At 37.0% G+C, this 24789-nt stretch overlaps 1 protein-coding gene across 6 annotated transcripts in view; it reads right to left on the bottom strand.

Moving 5' to 3' along the window:
- Positions 1-24789, bottom strand: part of DPYD (dihydropyrimidine dehydrogenase) — a 933909-nt gene that overhangs the window by 873988 nt on the left and 35132 nt on the right. For 5 of the 6 annotated variants that reach the window (XM_068962754.1, XM_068962769.1, XM_068962775.1 and 2 more), the window contains exon 2: positions 19527-19637. In XM_068962754.1, the coding sequence (XP_068818855.1) occupies positions 19527-19637 (111 nt within the window). Of the gene's footprint in view, positions 1-19526; positions 19638-24789 lie in introns of those variants that run through there. The other variant, XM_068962760.1, reaches the window with a different exon arrangement.

The following is a 24789-nucleotide window of genomic DNA, read 5'->3' as shown; positions in this document are numbered from 1 at the left end:
TTTATGATAAAAGGTCTATTTAGTCATAAAAATCTGGTTATATTAACCTGGATTTGTTAACCAAATATCCAAATGGATGAAGGGAGTCAATTGTATAGTGATGAACGGTAACTAGACCTTTTGGTGGTAATCACATTGTGTACAGATGTCGAATTATAATGTTTTATATCTGAAACTTATACAACGTTACATACCAATTTTACCTCATTTTTTAAAAAAAGCATGTGACATTTGAAAAAAAAGTCACACAAGATAAATGTACTATTGCCTTTCTCAATATTTAATATCTATAAATTATGACTGAAGAACTGATGCTTTTGAACTGTGTGGTGCTGGAGAAGACTATTCAGAGTCCCTTGGATTGTAAGGAGATCAATCCTGAAGGAAATCAACTCTGAATAGTCATTGGAACGACTGATGCTGAAGCTGAAGCGCCAATACTTTAGCCACCTGATTCAAAGTGCCGACTCACTGGAAAAGCCCCCATTGCTGAGAAAGATCGAGAGCACAAGTATAAGGTGACAATGCAGGATGAGATGGTTGGATGGCATCACTGACTGCAGGGACATGAGTCTGAGCAAAGTCCAGGAGACAGTGAAGGACAGAGAAGACTGGCGTGCTATAGCAGATGGGTCACAAAGAGTCAGACACAATGTAGGGACGGAACAACCACCAAGACCGAAGACATACAATTCTTCAAAGAAACACTAGATAAGGGTCTTACCATCTGAGCCTGAGATACTCCCCATATGCACATAAAAATAAAATAACATTGTTTAGTGAGCATTTACCGGGTGCTAAGCTTATACTGGGCTTCCACGGTGGCTCAGTGGTAAAGAATCTGACTGAAATGCAGAAGACACGAATGACGTGGGTTTGATCCCTGGATCAGGAAGATCCACCTGAGGAGGACATGGCAACCCACTCTAGTATTCTTGCCTAGAGAATCCCATGGACAGAAGAGCCTGGAGGGCTATAGACCTTGGGGTCACAAAGAGTCAGACATGACTGAAGAGACTTGGTGTGCATGCACGCAAGTTTTGTATTATACCATTTTAAATTTATTAGTTCACTTAATTCTCAAAATAATTTAATTAGATTACTCTAATTATTAATATTTTCCTCTTTTATTAAAGGAAATTGGAGTTAGCTGATAGAAGTGAAGAATTGTATCCAAGATCAAGTCAGTAAACGCAGAGAAATGATTTTCACCTAAGCAACCTACTCCAGTATTCTCCTCTGGAGACTCCCATGCACAGAGGAGCCTGATGGGCTATGGTCCACAGCATTTCAAAGAGTCGGACATGACTGAAGCAACTTAGCACACGCGCAGTCTGTCTCTGAGCAGGAGTTGATTAGATTGCACTCTACTGTTTCACTCAACATGTAAAATTTTACTACTACTTACTCTGTTTTTCTTTTCCTACTTTAATTATAAGTTTAGTATATTCCCTAAAAATTAAACATCTTTTTCTAAGTCATTAGAATTTGACATATGAGAAATTGTCATATTGTGCACCTTAGGATTTTTTGGTTGTCTATACTTAAAACCTACTTTGCTGCTGCTACTGCTAAGTCACTTCAGTTGTGTCTGACTTTGTGCGACCCCGTGGACTGCAGCCTACCAGGCTCCTCCGTCCATGGGATTTTCCAGGCAAGAGTACTGGAGTGGATTGCCATCGCCTTTAAGCCAAAATAAGATGACTATATTTGGGTACAAGAATATATCACAAAACACAAAACTGCAAAACTCTCCTGATGAAAAGCCATGAGTAACCCAGGCAGCTTTTTTATCTACATCTGCCTCAATCTTCTCTCTCTTCAGACTGGCTTTTTCTTCTTTTAATATAATTGTCAGGTGGAAAATGGCCACCCCACAACATCCAGGTTTCATATTTTTTCTGCCCAAACAGCCTAGAATGAAATACCATCTCTTGTCCCAGATTTCTAAGAGAGAATCTGCTTTTCCTGAGTTGGATCAGTTTTCTCAATCAGATTCAGAATTTGACTCTAGAATGAGCTCAGAGTCAGATGGTGCATGAACAAATTCAAGGGCCCGCACTATGTGTCTGTAAACTGGGGGTCAGATATCCTCAAAAGTGTATACCACAATTATATTTATTCCAGAACTTATGATACATATTTGTCTCTTGTAGAAAAAGAATCCTATAACTAAGGAACATAAAAAAAATACAGCAAGTTCAATCCTAAGAGGCTGCACATGAAGGCAGAGTATGCTACCCCAAAATATACTACTTCAGCAGAAAGATTATTTTGAGCTGAAGGCAATTAAGACAAAGCAAATTCACAAAGAGCTCTCTGCCCTCTGCTATCTGTCTAAAAGCAAGACATAAATTTCCCCTTGTGAAAGTGTTTCTCCCCCCTTCTCCCGTACCAGGAGAACAATCCTTACCACTGAAGACAGAAAGTTGACACCAAGATGAACAAACAAACCTTACTAAAATAAATCTTCTCATCCATTAGTTTCCCCCATATACTTACCTTCCCACAATTAACCACACCTAGAAGTTAAACTCCTTTTCTTTTGTCTGGTCACTTTTCCACAATACACCACTCTTTGTTAAAATGCTATATAAGCCCATGAGTCTACCTGCTTCTTTGAGTCTTCACTTTTTTTCTATGAAGGCTTTATGGACATAAAAATAAAGTATTAACATCAAATAAAATGTGCATGCTTTTTATTCTATTAATGTGTTTTGTCAGTTTAATTCATAGTCCTCATATACTGAACATAAAATGATAGAAAAGGTTTTTCAACATAAATTATAAATATGGATAGACATAGAAATATATAGATATTTAAAGCTACATCTTCAAATATTGGTGCTGAAACGTTAACCACTGATCCAATCTGCAAATTTTGAATAGATATTAATGTTTTCAGGATCAATCATATGTAATGTTCTAGAGAATCGGTTAGTAAAATCTAAATAGATATTAGAAATTCTGAGAGAGTAAAAATAGAAACATTTCATTCTGTCTTATTAAAGACATAACCATGCATAGAATATAACACAATACTTGTTTTTGTTGTCATTAAAGCAACTCAAGAATGATAACAATAAAATACCCTGGTCTACAGAAAAAAAAAAAAATGCAATGCAGTTAGGATGTTCTGATCTTGACTGAGTTAGATAAAAATTCAAAGAAACTTCCATAATGGAGAACTATGATAGGAGAGCTCCACATTCAGATTCAATTTTAAATGTGTGACTACAGGAGGACCTTTTTCAAGCTCTGTCTCTTCGGTGCTTGACACCCAGAGTACATGTAATATTAATGTTCTAGTTTTGTGAGTATACAGCATACAGCAAATCGTCACTGAAAGAAAAACTCCTCAATTCCTAATCATTTCAATGGGCTCTAATGTAATATTTCCTACACTGGAAATCACTGCACTTTATTTAAGGAAATCAGTCTGGCCAAGTGAGCTCTGTGGAGTGCAGCCTGCACAGACGCCAGTTCAAAGGATCAGATGTCAAAGTGCTCCCTCTAATGTCCCTTAATCATCACTCCGATTAGTGCTTGAATAGGACTGTGATTAAAAACGCTGCTGCCATTGTCTACCTATTCAGGCGGCTAGCATTCTACGTGGGTTCCACCGATTAGTGTTTGAATAGGGGAGCGATTAGAAAGACAGCTGCCATTGTATGTCCATTCGGGAAAACAGCAAACCTCGCATATTTATTTGTTATGAGCACCAAATAAATGTTTTGCAAAGGTAAAATATACCATTAAGCTCTAAAGACAATTCAGCTGATTTCTTTTGTTGAGAGCATTCTATTTTCCCATATGCAAAGATATTTCTTATTTGTAAATACAGTAATATGCTTCATTAATATCTTTTAAAATATACATATTCTGTTTTCACAGACATAGTCTTAACACATCTGCTTTATTATATAGTACTTATTGACCTACAATGCATCATATAATTCCAGTTTAGTATTTATGACTATGCAAAGAATTTCTGTATAAACAAATCAAATCAGTTTGGTTTCAGATTTTTAGGATTCCTTTTTCAATATTCTTGGATTAATATGTAATCTATATGAACAAATTCTCTGAAGAGAAACTTCCTTGTCAAATGTTTAGAGGAAATGTTTCACTCTCTCTTGGCCCTTTTAAGGGAGGGAAACATTTCAGGTTAACACTTAGTACCCTGCAGGGACTCACACAACAGAGTGTCCACCAGGGTGAAGTCCCCATGACAACGAAGAGCTATAGACTAATGAAACTGGGCAGGACCAAGATGTCATACTGAAGCTTTTTGGAGAGGCCAAAGCATGGCAAAAAAAAATTCTCAGGAAGATAATTCATTCCAACTCCATGCATATATTAGGCAGAGCTCAAAAGTCTGGTATCTCTGTTTCCCTGTTTCTCTCTCTTTTTCTCTCTTTCTCTCTCTCTCTCACATACATACACACACAGAGGCCACACACATGCAATTTTCTGCTAAGAAGTTTCTGAGCAATGCAGGAAATGTCTGTTCTGTTTTCCATTACCATCCTTAATATCTTCCTGTCTCTTTCCACATTCTTTCCATATTTAGTTACTCTGTTCTGTACCCACTGTCATTATGGACCTACATATGTAGTAACAGAAACAGACCTGGGAACATCAATCCATCAGTGCAAACCAATGACAGTTACAGAGGATTTATATACATTTGCGACAGGAACTGTTTTAAGAATAGTATGCAAATTGATTCATTTAATCCCAACAACAACTATGTCAAGTAGATGCTATTATTATTCTTAATTTACAAAAGAGGAAATGGAGGTAGGAAGAGATAAAGGAATTTACTCAAAAGTCACACAGTTAGTAATTGCAGAACCAATAACCGAACCCAATTAGTTTATCTCTATAACTCATTCTTATACCAGCCTTTCTGCTGATATGTCATCCCTTCAGGTTTCACAGTCTTCTTTCATAAAAACCCAACCTCAAAGAAAAGAAAGCTAGCTTTAAATAGAAAGATTTCTTTCTTTTGCTCATAAAGCTAGCTGAAACCCACCTGACTTAGAGGAAAGTTTTTTCCAGTTCAATTTAAACCCTGACTAGACAAGTACACTGCATTCTAATCAACAGTAAAGTCGGTTTAAAAAAAAGAAAAAAAAAACCAGAACCACCACTTAACCATTCTAAAATTTCAGACTAAAGAAGAACAAAATAAAAGCAACAGGGCTGATGGCTGACAATTACAAATGAGTTTAATTTGTATGTCACATGGACGTGAAGAAAGTTGTGATCAGTCTGAAATAAATAATTAAAGCAAAGCTTTCTTGTAACAGCCTCAGGAAATCAAGAGTTAACACTTTTCTTCTCTTTAGTCAATTAACATTTTATTACATATTTTGCCTGGAGAATAAATTTCTGATAATACTATTCTATGAGTGGAATAAAGCACCAAGAAAATACATACTTTCAAAGACAGAACTTAATATATTGCAAAATTCTAAATTATAGCAGGTAGCTCAGTGTGCTTTCTTAATGAGATGGCATGCATGTCTCTTAATGAAAGCATCAAAAAATAGAACTTTTCAATAAACATAATTATTACTATTGTCACTGTTGTTGTTACTTGTACTACTCTTCTCTGACCTCTTCTATTTCATCACTTGGTACTTCCACCAATATTCTACACTTCAGGCATGCAGCGCTAACGTTGCTAAAGTATCTTTAGCTTAATATCCTTCCCCATCTTAAGTGTTTGCAATATATAGTCTGTACTCTGGTGGGGTCCTTCTTCATCTTCTTTCCTTCCTTCATCTATATTTTCAACTTAAATTCTGTTTCCTCAGGCAAGTTCAACCCTAAATCCTGAAACTAGGTTACCTACTTCAGCTATAACGCCCCTGCTTGGCTATATGCGTAACACTTGGTCGTGAATGAGTTTAATGCTTGTTCCAATGACTGTAAGCTGTCAGGGCAAGAAAAGCACCTGTCCTTTCCCCCACTTTTCATATTGGTGGACACATATTAGGCCTTCCATTAATATATGGTAATTAATTAAACTGTACAACTCAGATTTCAAGCACATATACTATAAATATTTAGTAAAATAATTTATCTGTAACAGTGTTTTATAAATATGGGAAAGCACGATGCAATATATTATCTAAGAGAGTTCACTGCCATAGAAAATATTTTCAGTCATTGGATTAATGCCCAAAAATTTTCAGGAGATGTTCTTTGGAATTCATATTTCATATGTAGACAACAGAAAGCAACCAATGCTTTCCTATTTTAATTACAAATTCAGGGTATATTTTGTATTCTTAAAGAAACTGAGATTTCCCAAAATTCTCCTTTTGAAATTCTTAACTAGACTTCTACCAAAATGCCTTTCCCATAAGCAGTATGCTTCTATATTAAAGTAAATATCGGTTATGTGTCAGAATTCATATAGCAGAAGACTTCATCCCAATTTCAAAATAACAAGGTCTAAATATGTCCAAATGACCATGCAGCAAGAGTTTGGGCCCAGAATCCCTGTTGTTCTTAAAGTTGTATATCCGGACAATTTTCATGTCCTGTATATATGTACATCCTGACAGAATTTTTAGGTAGTCACATTTCACCGTATATTTTAACTGCAAATTTTTGCCTCTGCTGACCTTTTAAACTTGCATTTTCTTTGAAGGATCACTTAGTTTTTTCTAGTTAATATCTATCCTAACACAAACATAAAATCAAGTACTAAACTTATACAGTAATAATTTCTAAACTTTGTTAGAAGTATGCAAGAGACTGTCTAATAAAGATCAGTTAAAATATACCATTCAAAAACAAATTTATTTTTCTAATTCATTACAATGTTGTCAACACACTAATTCATCAGGAGAAATGTTCTTAAAATATATTTATATTAAACTATACCAGATTAATAATTTCAAAAAAAAAAACCCCACAATGCATACTATATACAGTAGCATTACTGGGAAATTAATGTAATAACCAGGGAAGCCCCTCAGTGAGCCAGCCAGGAGTTCTGGGTGCACTTGTGCCATCCAAATCCATCTGAGTCCCTGCTGCAGGTTGGCAGTTGTTACCCAAGTTTAAACACTCATGAGAACATTCCTGTGTCCCAGGCTGGCTGGTACCTCTAGGACTGTGGAAGCCCTTTGGCTGGCAGCTCTTTTCAGGGCCAGTGCTACGGTGATGTAAGTGAGGGGTCTACGTCACAAGATTTAAGGAGACACTCACTCTCACAGTCCCGCAAGTACCATCTCAGCTTCCCAACAGAGAGTTCTGAAAGGCTTTTCCTGGCCTCTTTCTTAGTCTCTTAGTCTTAGTTAGTCTAACCCAAAGTAAGGGTCAGGCTAAGATCCTTTATTTCATAGTCTCTCTGAAGACAGAGTAGGAACTTACCCTACCCTATCTTCCCACACCAACAGATCTCATTTGAGACTCTGCTGGATGAAGGATGGGAGATAATCATCAATTCTGTTAAATCTAAATTCAAAATCAGACTCTGCGGGATAAGGGATGTTTTATTGTAACTTTGTTTCCTTCCTTCTAAAGTTGATACATGTTCGGCAACTAGGCCACTGATTTTCATTTCTTAAAGGGAAGAATGCAAGTGCAGAAAGCACTGGCACAAACGGATTTACTACGAGATTTCAAATTTCAGAAGTCAAGTTTTCAAGGAAACTGATAGAACTTGGGCGACTGACAGTGTGGGTTTAGGAGGATATGTGTGACGAGTTAAAAGCAAACTTTATCCTCCACTGCTACCTTTGCATCTAAGCTATGTAAGTATTTTCAGAATGGAGAAACAAAATGAGGATCAAAAGGAAAGAGACGAGTCCAGAAATATTGTTAGATCCAGAGAAAGAAGATCAGTTCCTCAGGCTGGACAGGGGGAATGACAAACTCTAGCAAGGTACATATAAATCACGAGCTTGAGAACCTGTTACTCACTCAATGAAGCCCTGGGAAGAAACAACTGAACCATGAAGTTCTCCAAGCCCCAATGTTGAGAAAAACTTAAGAATGGCTGCCATGTGTTCAAGAGTGACATCAAAGTTGAAGAGAGGTAAGGGACAGGAAAGGACTTGATAAATGGGAGTAAAGGATGATTCCACATTCCCCATGATCGTTATTAGCAGAAAGATGTTATAAAGCATCAGCTGGGCTCAGATCACCTACTACACTTGCCACCAAATACTCAGAAACTCAGGTATTAGCTCAGAGAAATGGGGGAAGGGGGGAGGGCTATGAACACAGAAAAAAGAATTCTAAGAGTGACAGTGACTAAACTTTCACTCTGAGAGAAGTGAAAACTTCTAAAACAAAAATTTTAGAACACTCTAAAAACACTCTAAAACAAAAATTGTTTAGTTACAGAAAAATAAAGGAGGTTTTATTTCTTGCATGCCTGAGTTTCTAGTCTGATATTTGTACTCTCCACACAAACAATGTATTTTTCACCTACTGAAGAAGGCATTAAGTCACAAAGAATCTTGGCTTCAGTTACTTCTTTATTCCAGAAACTCCTTCAGGCACTGAGTCTATTTGGGGAAGAAAGCTATTGTCAGCAATCAGAAAAGCAAGCTTAAGCTTGAGAAGTTGTTTCAAACTATGGATTAAGAAGAGGCCAGGGCAGAATCAGATTGCTTTCTCACTATGAATCATGAACTCATTAAATTTTGGAGATTAAAAATAAAAATTCGTATTGTGAATTTGATATGTACCAATTTAGGGACCTAGGGCTTCTCAGGTGACTCAGTGGTAAAGAACCTACATGCCAGTGCAGGAGACGCAAATTCAATCCCTGGGTCAGGAAGATCCCCTGCAGGAGGAAATGGCAACCCATTCCAGTATTCTTGTCTGGAGAATCCCATGGACAGAGGAACCTAGCAGGCAGTACAGTCCATGGGGTCACAAAAGAGTAGGGCACGACTTAGTGAGTAAATAAAAACAATAATAGCAATATTGGGACCTGCACGCCATGTCGTTTAACAGAGCCGGGGATTCAAGCTTCCACCTTCACTTTCTGAAAGAGATTCGCTAACAAATAACTTTATTAACTACTTGGATTTCATCTCTTAACAGTCACATAAAATTGAGATGGAAAAATGGACTCAGCAGATAAGGTAAACTAGAAGGATAGTTTTCGAAGTACAAAAAAAATAACCACATGGACTAATCAGGGATTACAGGAAAAGCACATTGAGCCCTGCTTCCTGTAAGAACTCTCTCGCCAAGCTCTGTGTTCCTCACCTCACCCATTACAGTGCTTCTTGGCTAGATTCTCATCAGCCTGCCCTTGTCTGGCTATCAGTGCCAAGCTGAGCCACTCTGGAGACTGAGGCAAAAGGAAAGAAATGTGCTCCCATACGGCGTCTCAGGTGGCACTAGCAGTAAAGCAGCTGCCTGCCAACGCAGGAGATGTAAGAAACGCGGGTTTGATCCCTGGGTCTGGAAGATCCTCTGGAGAAGGGCATGGCAAACCACTCCAGTATTCTTACCTGGAGAGTCCCATGGAGAGAGAAGACTGGCAGGCTATAATCCACAGTGTCACAAAGAGTTGAACAAGACTGAAGCAACTTAGCATGCATGCATGTTCTTCCACATATGTGTTTTATACATCCTTGCATAATTTATACATTTTGTATGATTTATATGTTTGTATTATTTACCTTGATTACTGAGACTTTTGGTGCCTCTTTTACATTTTTCACCTGAGGCCAATGCCTCACTCGCCTCTCCCTAATTCCCGTGAGAAGCCCCCAAAGTCTAACCTCCACACTCTTCCCATTCTACATACTCTTCCTGGGTATCTCTGCCCACAGGCTTTTAATTACCCACTTGTATTCTGATTATCGAAAACTCTTCATCCGCATTCCTGACCCCTTTACTTAGCTACAAGCTTTAAACTAAACAGGATGTCCCACAGGTACAAGAAACTCAAAAGATCTCAAACTGAATTCAAGATTTCTCTCAATGTATCCTATACACAACAAAATGTCCACATAAAGTCAACTCCCAAATCATATTTATGTCCTGTTATGGACTAAATATTTGTGTTCCCTCAAAATTTGCATACTGAAAAACCTAAACCTCAGTGTGATAGTGTTAGAAGGTGTGGCCTTTGGGAGGTGTTAGGTCATAAGGGTGGAACCCTCATAGAGGGGATTAGTGCCTTTATAAAAGAGGCTTCAGAGAGCTCTCTCATCCCTTCTGCCATGAGAATACACAGCAAAAATCCATCTATGAATGAGGAAGCAGGCCCTCAGCAGATATTAAATCTTCCAGTGCCTTGACCTTAAACTTCCCCGCCTCCAGAAGTATGAGAAATAAATGTTTACTGTTTAAACCACCTAGTCTGTGATATTTCTGTTATAGTAGCCCAAACAGACTAGGACACCTCCTAACTATATTCAAGCTTGTCCTCTCTTCTACATACCCACTGTCCCTGGTCTTCATGATTTTGTCTTCCAGCCTTCCACATTATTCTCAGAGACCCTGCTTCACCCCTTCTGCATTGAACCCAGCTTCCACACTGAAAGTTATAGACTGATACATCTCAAGGCAAATCTGACCAACTCACACTGATAATTAAAGTTCCTTCATGGTTCATCCTTTGAAAGAGTACTACATGTTAATTTGCTGTCTTCTTCCAAAAAACATGAAACCTTCTTGGAAGGGCCTGTATCATGTTCATCTTCATTCCAGAGTTCTAAGTGGCACCATGCCTGGCCCATTGTAAATAGGCAATAAATGAAGAAACAAAGCAGTGACTAAGACTGTGAAGGGGAAAGAAAAAGTGGTTATCAAAACTTATATATTACTTAAGTTACTTTCTAGAAGAAAAAGGGCAATGATTTATTTTTATCTAATTATTTTTAAAAGTCTGCTTAAAGAGCTCTGGTACCATACTGCATAAGTTCAGCCTCTTAGTTGTGGACTCTTAAGTTTCTTAAGCTTCCTTCATCTATGAATGAAGATAAAATATAGTATGGGTGGTTCTGAGGCCTAAATGGGTTACTTCACAAAAAGCACTTTGAAATATAACTACTCAGTAAATTCTTAATATATATAACAGTTTATTCTTATTTTTATTATTTCATTTTGAGCACCTACTACATGCCATGAATTTTAAAGAAATTAGCTAAAATTTCCAAAATCATGTCAAATAATTGACTGTCCTTAATTGCCTTTCTTTTTTATTTTCACCCAGGATAAATTTTCTGATTTGTAACATTTTCTGGTCTTTAAAAATTGCTAATGGAAAAGGAGTACAAAATATTTATGTAATTAGGACAGTTCAACACTTTAAAAAAACAGCAAAAATAAACAGCAGTTATGGAACACCTGCTTAACAGATACTGGAAATAACTGCTTTGTGCTTCATTAACCAGTAAAAACACATTTGCCAGTTTAAATCCCCTACTGAATTCAGAATTTCTAATTATCACTAGAATCGTATTAACTTGGCAAGGAAAGAAATTCCTGGGTAAAAAATTTCAGAATTTCTATATAGCCTAAAAACAAATATTTGTTTATTAATACTAAATGTGATTTAATATAATAGACAATTTTAAACTAATTATTTTGCATATTTTATTTACCTTTGAGTGGCATTACTACAGTGCCTCACATATGGTTGTTTCAAGGGCCAAAGTGGAAAGAGAGAAAGAGAAAGAGAGAGAACTCTACTCAAATAAAGCCAAACCATGACCCCGATGTAGATTTGCTAAGAATGATAAGGCAGTGATTATCTGAGTCAAATCAAAACAGAAAATTGTAAAGTTAATGCAAAATAATTAGAAAATAAAACAAAATAAACACAAACATGTCAAGCTTTTACATTCGATAGTCAGGGAGTTGGCTCAAAGTGACCTCTTTAGCTGCCCTCATAAATGCTATAGGATTCCTTCAATGTAATGGCAACAACCATTACAATCTGCATTTTCCTTAACTTTGAAGTATCTATTTTCTAATAATCTTATTCATGTTTTCTAAGGAGGCAAAACACTAGAAAAGGCACACAAGATTCAGATGACCAGAATTCTAGATAGGGCTACAAAACTAAGTAATTTTAATGAGTTTAGAGTAAATAATTTAATATTTTCAGCATAGTCAGTAAAATGAAGAAACAAATCTGGGTTGTTCATTTAAATCATGATTAAAATCAAACACAATATGCAGCAGTAGTCTGGAAACTGTATACCAAAAAAATATGTGATCCTTACATCTAGCATGTGAAGACTATGTAAAAGAAGGGTCAAATGCTTTCAACACATCTTTAGCGAGTACCAAGGGTTCATAAGCTGGGGACACAGCTTATGAAACAAAATATACGATGAACAAAACATAGTAATCCATGCCCACCTGGATTTCATATGCTAGTGGGGAAAATGGAGAAGGCAATAGCAACCCACTCCAGTACTCTTGCCTGGAAAATCCCATGGACAGAGGAGCCTGGTAGGCTGCAATCCATGGGGTCGCTAAGAGTCGGGCATGACTGAGCGACTTCACTTTCACTTTTCACTTTCATGCATTGGAGAAGGAAATGGCAACCCACTCCAGTGTTCTTGCCTGGAGAATCCCAGGGACGGCAGAGCCTGGTGGGCTGCTGTCTATGGAGTCACACAGAGTAGGACATGACTGAAGCGACTTAGCAGTGGGAAAAAACTGACAATAAACAAATCAGTGAATAAGAAAACAATATATCAGTGATGGGTGCAAAGTCTAAGAAGAGCTTAGTATGGTGGCAGGCTAGAGTTTTAAACAGAGTGGCCGGAGAAAGCCTCGCTGAGGTAGACAAAGGAAACTCTGCAAACTCCCAAGTAAGCTGGAAAAATCACTGAAAGTTTCTGAGCACAGGAATATTAAAAGGATTTCCAAGATGTATTATTATAAAGATATTCTACCAGGAAAGGGCATAAGCATGGCAACCATTACAAACCAACTAAAATAATCCGGATGAAAAATAATGATGATGGTTTAGAAAGGCAGGAAGTGGTGGAAGTGATGAGAAATAATCAGATTCTAGCTAACAGAACTGAAGGTATATCCAACGGATCTTCTAATTAAGTATGGGAGGAGAGACAAATAAAATTGAAAACTCAATATTTTGCTCTCAGAAAGTGATGCATAGAGATGACTCCAGGAACAATAGATCTTGGATGTAAGATCGTAATTTGGATTCTTGATATGTGAACAATGAAATGCCTGTTAGGGATTTAAGTGAAGGTATTCACTAGACCCTGGGGCTGGTAAGATCCCCTGGAGAAGGAAATGACAACCCATTCCAGTATTCTTGCCTGGGAAATCCCATGGACAGAGGAGTCTATAGGCTGCAGTCCATGGGGTTGCAAAGAGTCAGACATGACTGAGCAACTAATTGCAACCACACATTCATTAGGCACTTGGTTACAGAAGTCTAGAATTGAAGAAAGTAGTCCAGGCAAGAGAGATAAAGGCAGGAACCATCAGTCTATATAGATGGTATTTAAAATGAGGAGAGAGAATGTGATCAACAACTTACTGAGTCTTTAAAGAAAGACAGAAAGATCTGAACCCTGGGCGCTCTAATATTTAGGAGTGAGAAGATGAGGAAGAGCCAACAAAGAAGCTGAGAAGAAGGCACCAATGAGGAAAGAAGAAAAAAGGAGTTTGAGGTCCTGGAAGGGAAGTGAAAAGAAAAATTGCAGGAAGGAGAAAGTGACTGCTTATGTTAAGTGCTGCTGCTACTTAACAGCAAGGTTTGGTTCTTCAGTTAGCAAAGGCTTCCCTGGTAGCTCAGTTGGTAAAGAATCTGCCTGCGATGCAGGAGACCCCAGTTTGATTCCTGGGTTGAGAAGATCCCTTGGAGAAGGGATAGGCTACCTACTCTAGTATTTTTGGGCTTCCCTGGTGGCTCAGCTGGTCAAGAGTCCGCCTGCAATGTGGGAGACCTGGGTTCGGACCCTGGGTTGGGAAGATCCCCTGGAGAAGGGAAAGGCTACCCGCTCCAGTATTCTGGCCTGGAGAATTCCACGGACTGTATAGTCCATGGGGTCTCAAAGAGTCTGACACAAAGAGCAACTTTCACTTTTCACTTTCCCTAAAAGCAGAATTTGAAACGTGATTTATGGAGTGAGTGCTCTTCAGGAAATAACAATACAGGAGGGATGAAGCAGGGTAGAAAAGGAAACACTGATCAAGGATGGGCCAGTGATAGTGTCTAATCTTAGAGCCATAGGGCAAGGGTCTGGAGCACAACTGCGCATAGGAGCTGCCCTCGCCTTAAGGGAAACAGACTGGCTTCTTTCAAGATACTGTTTTTGTATTTAGTTCTCAGAAATTTAATTATGATGTATCTTGATATGGATTCCCTAGTGTTTCACAGAGGTTTTTGAATCTGTAGATTTGTGTCTCTTGCTAAATTTAGGAAGTTTTTACCTGTTACATCCCTTTGGGGTATTTTTCAGCCTCAGCCTGTTTCTTCTCTTCTTGATAAAGGTAGAAATTCAGTGGTCTGGGATGTGGGCTGCCTTGGTTACCAGGTAGCTAGTGAGCATGAAAGTCCTGACTCCCTTCCTTTCACCAAGCAGAGGGGTTGGAGCATCTCATCATCTCATCACAGGATTGAAGTCCAGGCTCCCTGCTCAGCGTTTGTGAATACATTGGGATGAGGTCACCTGTTTGTTGTTTACTGTATTCAGCTAGAGTATAGCTGTTACTATCTAAACGTCTTTCGTCTTACTATGAACAGAAAAGAAACTGTTCATTTCTTCGTATTTTGGCTAGAAAGAGCAGACTTTTGTTGAGGGGTGTGTGTGTGTGTGTGTCTGTATCAGCTAACATTTCTGGTTTTCTAACTTCTTTGGCTCCAAGGCTCCAAGATATATGCAGAAAAGAAGAAAACCCAGGGAATTCATCACTCTGTCATGTTTCAGGTTCCATATTCCTAGTTAATTAGCCTTCTCTACACCTTAGAGAATCTTCTCATATTTGTTTTATGCATGTTTTTAAATTTAAATGAGTAATTATAAAACTCAAGTATGAAAATTTATAAATTAAAAAATAAATCATATCGTGTGGTAATGCTTTTATTCAATTCTTCATGGAAGCACAAAGAATAATAATGAAAAGGAGAAGAACAGCATTCTTTAACGACACTGTGGATAACTTTCAACTCTAGTTCCATATTCCCTCTTTGGAAACATGTTTCACTGTTCTTTGTTAATACAGTATATACAGTTAATACATAGAGTTTTCAAGTATATATCCAGAGCAATAAATCTGATCTTATAATTGAGATAATACTAACATATCTTTAAAACTTTCATTTTTCCTCTAACACTTGCTATTATAGCAAATCTAAAATATACAAAAGTGCTAAGAAAACAAATACAATTACTATTAACATTTCATTTTTTTCTGTATGAATATGTGTATAGGTGTGGTTCTATAAAACTATATACAACCATTCTGAAATATAGTGTTGTTCTGTACCTTGTCCATAAATTAATAATATAAATTATAAGTCTTTTTCAGATTATTAATTACTTCAAAAGTAATTTTATTTAAAAATAGTAATTTAATGGCTGCACTGTTTACTACCAAATAGATTCTGCCCTGAGTTACTTAGCTATAACCCACATTTTCCCACCCACATTTTTCTCTACAAATAAACAGTATTGGGATAATCTCTCTATTTAATTATTTACCTACATTCCTTATTTGCTCCTTAAGATAGTTTACTGAAGATGAATTACTAGGTTTAAGTGTTTGATAATTTAAAGGTATTCTTATGGACTGAATCCCCTCAAATTCATTTGTCAAAGGCCTAAACCCCAGTATCTCAGAATGCATATGTATTTGGAGTCAGTCTTAAAAGAGGTAAATAAATTAAAATGAGGTCATCAGAATGCCTCTTATCTGATATATTGGTGTCATTATAAGAAGATATTTGGACACGCACGGGGGAAGACCATGAGAAGAGAGTGAAAAGGCAGCCACCTATCATCAAGAGAGATGCCTCAGAAGAAATCAACCAAGTTGACACCTTGATCTCAGATTCCTAGCCTCCAGAACATGGAGAAAATAAACTGTTCTTCAGGCCACCCAGTCTGCGGTATTTTTTTATAACAGTCCTAGAAAACTAACACATGTATTAACAAATAATGTCAAAGATACTGACAAAGACACTGTCAAACTGCTTTCCTAGAAATCTGGGCCAATGTGTATTTAATGCAGAAAACCTATTTTACTGTATCCTGGTCAATTACCAAAAAAAAAAAGAATATATGAGACACTCAATTTATAAGCTAACATTATGGAATGAAAATACTAATTTTTAATAAAATAAGAATAATAAAAACACAACAATAATAATGGTGAACGTCTCCTCTTCTAAATAAACAGTCTCAGTACAGTTCAGTCGCTCAGTCATGTCCGACTCTTTGCGACCCCATGAACCGCAGTACGGTAGGCCTCCCTGTCTATCACAAACTCCTGGAGTCCACCCAAACCCATGTCCATTGAGGTGATGATGTCATCCAACCATCTCACCCTTTATCGTCCCCTTCTCCTCCTGCCCTCAAACATTCAGGGTCTTTTCAAATGAGTCAGCTCTTCACATGAGGTGGCCAAAGTTTTGGAGTTTCAGCTTCAACATCAGTCCTTCCAATGAACACTCAGGACTGATCTCCTTTAGGATGGACTGGTTGGATCTCCTTGTAGTCCGAGGGACTCTAAAGAGTCTTCTCCAACACCACAGTTCAAAAGCATCAATTCTTTGGTGCTCAGCTTTCTTTATAGTTCAACTCTCACATCCATTCATGGCCACTGGAAAAACCATACACCTGACTTCTTTGTTGGCAAAGTAATGTCTCTGATTTTGAATATGCTATCTAGGTTGGTCATAACTTTCCTTCCAAGGAGTAAGCGTCTTTTAATTTCATGGCTGCAATCACCATCTGCAGTGATTTTGGAGCCCCCCAAAATAAAGTCTGACACTGTTTCCACTATTTCCCCATCTATTTGCCATGAAGTGATAGGACCGCATGCCATGATCTTGGTTTTCTGAATGTTGAGATTTAAGCCAACTTTTTCACTCTCCTCTTTCACTTTCAAGAGGCTTTTTAGTTCCTCTTCACTTTCTGCTGTAACAGTGGTGTCATTTGCATATCTGAGGTTATTGATATCTCTCCCAGCAATCTTGATTCCAGCTTGTGCTTCCTCCAGCCCAGAGTTTCTCATGATGTACTCTGGATAGAAGTTAAATAAGCAGGGTGACAATATACAGCCTTGACGTACTCCTTTTCCTATTGGGAATAAGTCTGTTGTTCCATGTCCAGTTCCAACTGTTGCTTCCTGGCCTGCATACAGATTTCTCAAGAGGCAGGTCAGGTGGTCTGGTATTCCCATCTCTTTCAGAATTTTCCACAGTTTCTTGTGATCCACACAGTCAAAGGCTTGGTGTAGTCAATAAAGCAGAAATAGATGTTTTTCAGGAACTCTCTTGCTTTTCCAATGATCCAGTGGATGTTGGTAATTTGATCTCTGGTTCCTCTGCCTTTTATAAAACCAGCTTGAACATCTGGAAGTTCACGATACACGTATTGCTGAAGCCTGGCTTGGAGAATTTTAAGCATCACTTTACTAGCATGTGAGACGAGTGCAATTGTGCGGTAGTTTGAGCACTCTTTGGCATTGCCTTTGGAATTGCAATGAAAACTGATCTTTTCCAGTCCTGTGGCCACTGCTGAATTTTCCAAACTTGCTGGCATATTGAGTGCAGCACTTTCACAGCATCATCTTTCAGAATTTGAAATAGCTCAACAGGAATTCCATCACCTCCACTAGCTTTCTTCGTAGTGATGCTTCCTAAGGCCCACTTGACTTCACATTCCAGGATGTCTGGCTCTAGGTGAGTGATCACACCATTGTGATTATCCGGGTCATGAAGATCTTTTTTGTCCCGTTCTTCTGTACATTCTTGCCACGTCTCCTTAATATCTTCTGCTTCGATTAGGTCCCTACCATGTCGGTCCTTTATTGAGCCCATCTTTGCATAAAATTTTCCCTTGGTATCTCCATAATAATCTATAAAGGGGAAACCCTAGAGAGTTTAATTTATCTGGATCATAATTCTCACACATTTCAAATGAGAGAGACTTGATAATCATTAAAGGATTTCTAAGTTTGAAAATTACATGATTCTTTTTTCAATGTCCTTCAACTGTTTATATCATTATACAGGATCACAACTGATAGCTGATTCATTCCTTGATCTAATTTGGACCACACTAGTGTCCTTCCAGAGACCTCTACGAGAGATGTCATGGTAGAATGCAAAGCTCACAGAAGTGGAGCAAGTAAAACTGAATTACAAATCCAAATCTTCTAGTTAAGTGGCTGTGTTATCATTACAAATCATGTTGTTTCCCTGTATTTCTATCTCTCTTTTTTAATCCAAAAAACTTTGCTGGTTGGCCAGTGACAGAAAAATTAAAAATCAGATAAATACAAATGTACCTGTACAAATACCCTCAATTCCTATTCTAAAAGAGTTTATATGTAGTTAAGAAGTACATAAAAATAAACTAAAAATCATTGTTTTAAAAAGAACATATACACAAAATATCAAAAGAGTTAATGTTAGATAAGTTTATACTTATTAAATGGCTCACTCACTAATCACTTGGAGAAAATTAATGTTGGAGAAATTAATTTTCCTCCAACTCTTTGCAACCCCATGGATTGTAGCACACCAGGCTCATTTGTCCATGGGATTCTCCAGGCAAGAATACTGGAGTGGGTTGCCATTTCCTTCTCCAGAGGATCTTCTCAACCCAGGGATTGAACTCAGGTCTCCTGCATTGCAGGTGGACTCCTTTACCATCTGAACCACCAGAGAAGTCCTTGGAGAAATTAATTTCAGGAAATCAGGTGAAAAGGAAGTTGTTCTCCTAACAAATATTTATACCTCATACAATGGCATATTAAATATTGCCTTCAAAGTTGTACTTACTTAATCCCCATTTATAGCCTAATAATCCCAGCCCTATAATGATTTCATGGACCCAATTAAATAACATTCTAGCAGTCAGTAATCACAGATTTTTCCACCTGCACCTCATCTGGAAATATAAGATGTTCACATTGAACACTTAATGTTTATATGTTCCCCAAAAGAATATTTAACATCAGTTTGTGTATACTAGTATACCCTTCTTCAGTTGAATTATGTCTGAAATTTGGAAACTCTTCTATATCATTGTGTTATTATAAAATTATTTTAAGAGGTTTTTATTCATTTTCAAAAAATAAAATTTGGCACAAACTAAATTTATATGATTTTAATCTATTTCAAAAGATTTTTTAAGAAGGAAAATTAATCACATTTTTTAGAAGATTCAAATATAAAATATTTAAATATAAAAAAACTACTGCTATATTTTACACATATTTAATTATATTCCTAAGTATATATAAAATCATGTCTTATAGTGTAGAATGAGATAATTTTCAGCATGAAACCATGTATCAGTGGTACTTACAAAGCAGTTCTTATCAGGATTTCTTTTCCAATGTTTCTTGTCTAATTTCTTGGCCAAAGTGGAACGCAGAGTTGCATGAGACTGTGTTCGAGGATTTAAAGCCAGGATACTCTGAAGATAACATAGACAAAATATAAGCATAAATATGCTGGACTTTAAAAAATAAAATTTTATGATTTCACACACATACTCCAAAGATGTATATTAAAAATGTTGTTTTCCCCTTCTACTACTGTAATTCCACAACAAACTTATCTAAAGAAATCATTTCCTAGGTGATATCCCAGTTCACTTTATACAAATATTTATTTATGATAACATGAAGGAGTTCAAAAACATGTAAAATATAACAATTGAATTTAAGATAAATTTTATAAATAGTATCTTAAATAAGAATGAAAAGAGAGGCAGACACTTCATTACAGACATGACTTAAACTAGTAATAATAATATCCACTAAGTTTTTAGAGCTTTACCAATTGCTTTCACATGTATTATTTAATGTACAAATAGCTACTGTTATCTCAAAATTTTGGATGTGGAAATAAATTCAGGGTGGTTAAGTAACCTGTTCAAGATCTAATTATTAACATGTGGAAGGGATTGAATCAGAATCCAGTTCTTGAGTGTTGGACTTACATGTGAATTTATCCAAAGATGGAGTCTACATCTTATTGTGACTTTTTGAGGTATAAAATAGAATAGAAAACGTTTTAAACACATGTGTAAAGCAGCACCTGAATAACTAAAGAAATAATTAATTCAAAAGGCCCGTCTTAAGCAAGGCTTTAAAACATGACCACTGGGACTCATCCAGAAAGGATGAATGAGGACCTCTGCAGATAAACTCCCTAATAGAACAATATAACTGATAAAAATTAGTAAAAATAAGAATCCTTTGAAGTCTCCAGAAATTCTTATAGTCAAACAGCAAATGAAGAAATTGTTATCAAAAAAAACCTACTAAAACTTGGTAAGAATGGCAAGGGTCTGTGGCATTGGAAGTGCAGTCCTGTATCCCTCCTCCAGGCTCCCAGTTCAGCACGCAGGAATTCTACCTCAGGTGAATATAGCCAAGAACAGAGGGCTGACCCTCCCCCCATCCTCTAGGTGACACTGAGGTATCTCCCAAAGAAAGGCAGGGTATTAGTATACCTAACCCCCTCTCCCCAGTCTACCAGCTATGTAGCAAGTAAAGACCAGAAAGTGTAGCTGAGAAGTCAGGAGCTCCTTGCTTTTCCCATACCCACTCACAGAAGAAAGGCTCTATCTCAGGAGCAACAGGCCTATAACAGGATCCTGATCACCATTATATCAGCTTGCCCATAGCTTAGAGTTAGCAAACCAGGAGAAGCAAACTGAGATCAGAGGTTACTGCCTATACCAGAGCCCTGCTCATAAAGCAGGAGTGTAGCTCCCAGAAATGCAGGCCACTGTAACTACCCCTAGATCTGGAGCTGTGGCAGAGGTTTTTTTCCCAGAGAAAGAGGCCAGACAAACAGAAGAACTGACTTCATTTAAATTAATACATGGGAAGTTCAAGGCTAAGGGTACTCTCAAAAACAATAAAGATTTCAATGCCAGGCAATTAAGAGGAAGGAGGTAGCTTCAGGAGAGCAATAAACTAAATCACAAGGCAGACAGTTTACCAGAAAGAATACCTAATGGCTCCTGTATGGCCACAAGAAATCTCAAAGACTCACCTAAAAACTACTCTTGCAAAGGGGCCCAAATTTAACTGAATCACACTTTGAAGTAATTTATTAATACATCCCAAGGCATTACCAAAAACAACAGAGCAATCAACTAGTAATCAAAGAGACTAAGAACTGGGTGTGATACCCACAGAGGTGGACCATTTAACAATGAAATCCAAAGAGAAGGCACAGAGAGTCCCACTAAAAGCACTGTCATACCACATTTACTGAAGCCCATGGCCTCACCCTATGTGAGTGCTATCAAAAATCAGGGAAACAGACATATCTAAAGCAGTCCACCAAATCACTAAATAAACAGGCTAACAACAACCAGCCCCCAACTCTGGGATGGGGTAGAGGGAAATTAGTATCCAGAATCGCTATATCATCTGAAATGTTCCATTTTCCATTAAAACAAAATTAAAAGACATTCAAACAAACAGGATTATATGGTCCATGCAAGAACAAAAGCAGGTAACAGATATTGCCATTCAGAGGTTTCAGGTGTAACATTTAATAAAAACTTCAAAGCAGCCATTATAAGGAAGGTATGGTAACAATATTTCACCAAACAGAGAATACTCATAAAGACATAAAAATTATTTTTAAAATTCTAGAGATAATAAACTATAGTAACTGAAATAAAAAATTTACTAGAAGGGCTCAATAGTATATCTTAATTTGCAGAAGAAAGAATCAGCAAACTTTAAGAGAACTCAAGAGATATTATGCAGTCCAAAAGACAAAGACAAAAAATATTTTTCAAAAAATTAACACAGCCTTAAAGATATATGGTACACAATTTGTTATTGTTGAGTCACTCAGTCATGTCTGTCTCTTTACAATTCTAGACTGCAGCACCCCAGGCTTCCCTGTCCTCCTTAACCATCTCCCAGAGTTTGTTCAAACTCATGTCCATGAAGTCAGGGATGCCATGCAACCATCTCGTCCTCTGTCGTCCCCTTTTCCTCTTGCCTTCAGTCTTTCCCAGCATCAGGGTCTTTTGTAATGAGTTGGCTCTTTGCATCAGGTGGCCAAAGTATTGGAGCTTCAGCTTCAGCATCAGTCCTTCCAATGAACACCCAGGACTGATCTCCTTTAGGATTGACTGGTTTGATGTCCTTGCAGTACAAGGGACTCTCAAGAGTCTTCTCCAACACAGTTAAGTGCTCCAAGATATTGTAGCAAGATTTCAGAAAGGAAGGCAAGAAAGGAGGTGAAAAATATAAGAAAAATAATGGGACTGATATTTGGATTTTTTTTAAAAAAAGAAAAAACATTAAACTATATATTCAGTAAGATGAACAAATTTAAGTAGGATAAATGCAAAAAGATCCACACATAGACACACTGGCAAAAGAGCTAAAAGTCAACACCAAAGAGAAAATCTTAAAAGTAGCAAGAGAAAAATACTCAAATGTACAACTCCAATAGTTTAACGGTTGACTTCTCATCAGGAACAATAGATGTCTAAGAGTAGCAGGATAAGATTTTCAATGAACTAAAAGAAAAAAAAATTGTCAACCAAGAATACTATATTCAAGACAGAAGAACAAAAAGGAAATGGATTTGAATATTGTAAACCAACTAAACCTAATAAATAATAGCTATATTTCATCAAATTGCAGAATGCATATTCTTCTCAGTTCAGTTCAGCTGCTCAGTCATGTCCAACTTTTTGCAACTTCATGGACTGCTGGATGCCAGGTTTCCTGGTCCATCATCAACTCCCGGAGCTTGCTCAAACTCATGTCCTTCAAGTCGGTGATGCTATCCAACAATCTCATCCTCTGTCGTCCCCTTCTCCTCCTGCTTTCAGTCTTTCCCAGCATCAGGGTCTTTTCCAATGAGTCAGTTCTTTGCATCAGGTGGCCAAACTATTGGAGATTCAGCTTCAGCATCAGTCCTTCCAATGAATATTCAGGGCTGATTTCCTTTAGGATGGACTGGTTGGATCTTCTTGCAGTCCAAGGGACTCTCAAGATTCTTCTCTAACACCACAGCATCAATTCTTCAGCACTCAGCTTTCTTTATGGTCCAACTCCCACATCCATACATGACTACTGGAAAAACCATAGCTTTGACTAGATGGAACTTTGTTGGCAAAGTAATGTCTCTGCTTTTTAATATGCTGTCTAGGTTGGTTATAGTTTTTTTTGCAAGGAGCAGGCATCTTTTAATTTCATGTCTCAAGTGTCCACAAAATATTCTCTGTGACAAACCAGATGCTAGGCCATAAGACAAACCTTAATAAATTTAAAAAGGTTAAAATCATACAAAGCAGCTATCCAACCATAATGGAATGAATACAGATGTCAGTAACAGAAGGAAATTTGGGAAATTTACAAACAAGATACATGCACATAGTAAACACTGTGCTGAGAGGAGTCAGTTACAAAATCCCACATCCTGTATTATTCCACTTATATAAAATGTCCAAAATAGAGAAGTCTATAGAGACAGAAAGTAGATGTGGTTGCCAGGGGCTGGGGGATTAGGGGCAAAGGCAGCATGAATGCTAAAGGGTATATGATTTCTTTGGGTAGATGAAAATTGATCACGGTCTTAGTAGCAAACTATGAATACAATAAGTCTTTGAATTCTACACTCTATATTTGTGAACTGTACAGTATGTGAATTATATCTCAATAAAGCTGTTACTAAATAATAGTATTAATAATACACAGTAAATTCTACATTCAGTGAATTTCACTGAATACTGCATTCATTCTAATAAACATTATTGGGGCTTATTTTATTAGCCTAACATAAATGAAGATTACTTTGAGTAATTGCTATATATGTTAGACATGATATTTCTTCAGTCGATCAATTTAGATATCTGTGTTCTGGACAACAAATGTACAATAAATCTATGAGGTTTAAACAATATATTCCTCATGATTAAATAATTCCAAAGCAACCTAGTAATAAGAGCCAACGATAGAAAACTAAGTAATCCTATTTATATACAAAAAAAATAGAAAACTTTTTTAATCATGAAACAGAAGCAATTTTGTTTGTTTAGTTATCCTATTTGAACCATTAGTCATCTCACACATTAATTCAAGCTGATAAATAAGAAGATGACGTTTTTTAAAGTAGTTATTGTGGCCAACATTTAAAGGAAAAAAAAAAAAAGAACTAGATAATATGCGAGAAAGATAGCTGTATTTCATTTAGTTTTTACTTCCACAATTCATATTGTGATAAATGATTATGTTTATCTATGTTGGCACAGTAATGTAACTTTTAAGAATAAACATTCTGAATGCAATTTATTGGCTGCTTATCACAGTAACTTTTCTTTTGCACAGCATAAGTAGAAAGTATAACACAACATGAAATATTGGGTTAACCTTTTGCAAAAAGGCAGTGAGTTGAATTCAATGGATCTTGGGTAAAAATAAATTGGATTGTGGAGAATGGTTACCAAGGATTTGACTTAATAATATCCCAAATGAAAAGTGATATAAAATAAAAATACAAGACATGAGTGGTTGAGAGCTGTTAAAAACAATTTTCCAAAGCAAGACTTTTTGAAACTAAAAGTCAATATCATCAAT

The sequence above is a fragment of the Capricornis sumatraensis genome, chromosome 2, assembly GCF_032405125.1.
Source record: "Capricornis sumatraensis isolate serow.1 chromosome 2, serow.2, whole genome shotgun sequence".
NCBI classification, from domain to species: domain Eukaryota; kingdom Metazoa; phylum Chordata; class Mammalia; order Artiodactyla; family Bovidae; genus Capricornis; species Capricornis sumatraensis.
The sequence above is the reverse complement of the archived record's forward strand: the minus strand, read 5'-3'. Positions and strand labels throughout refer to the sequence as shown.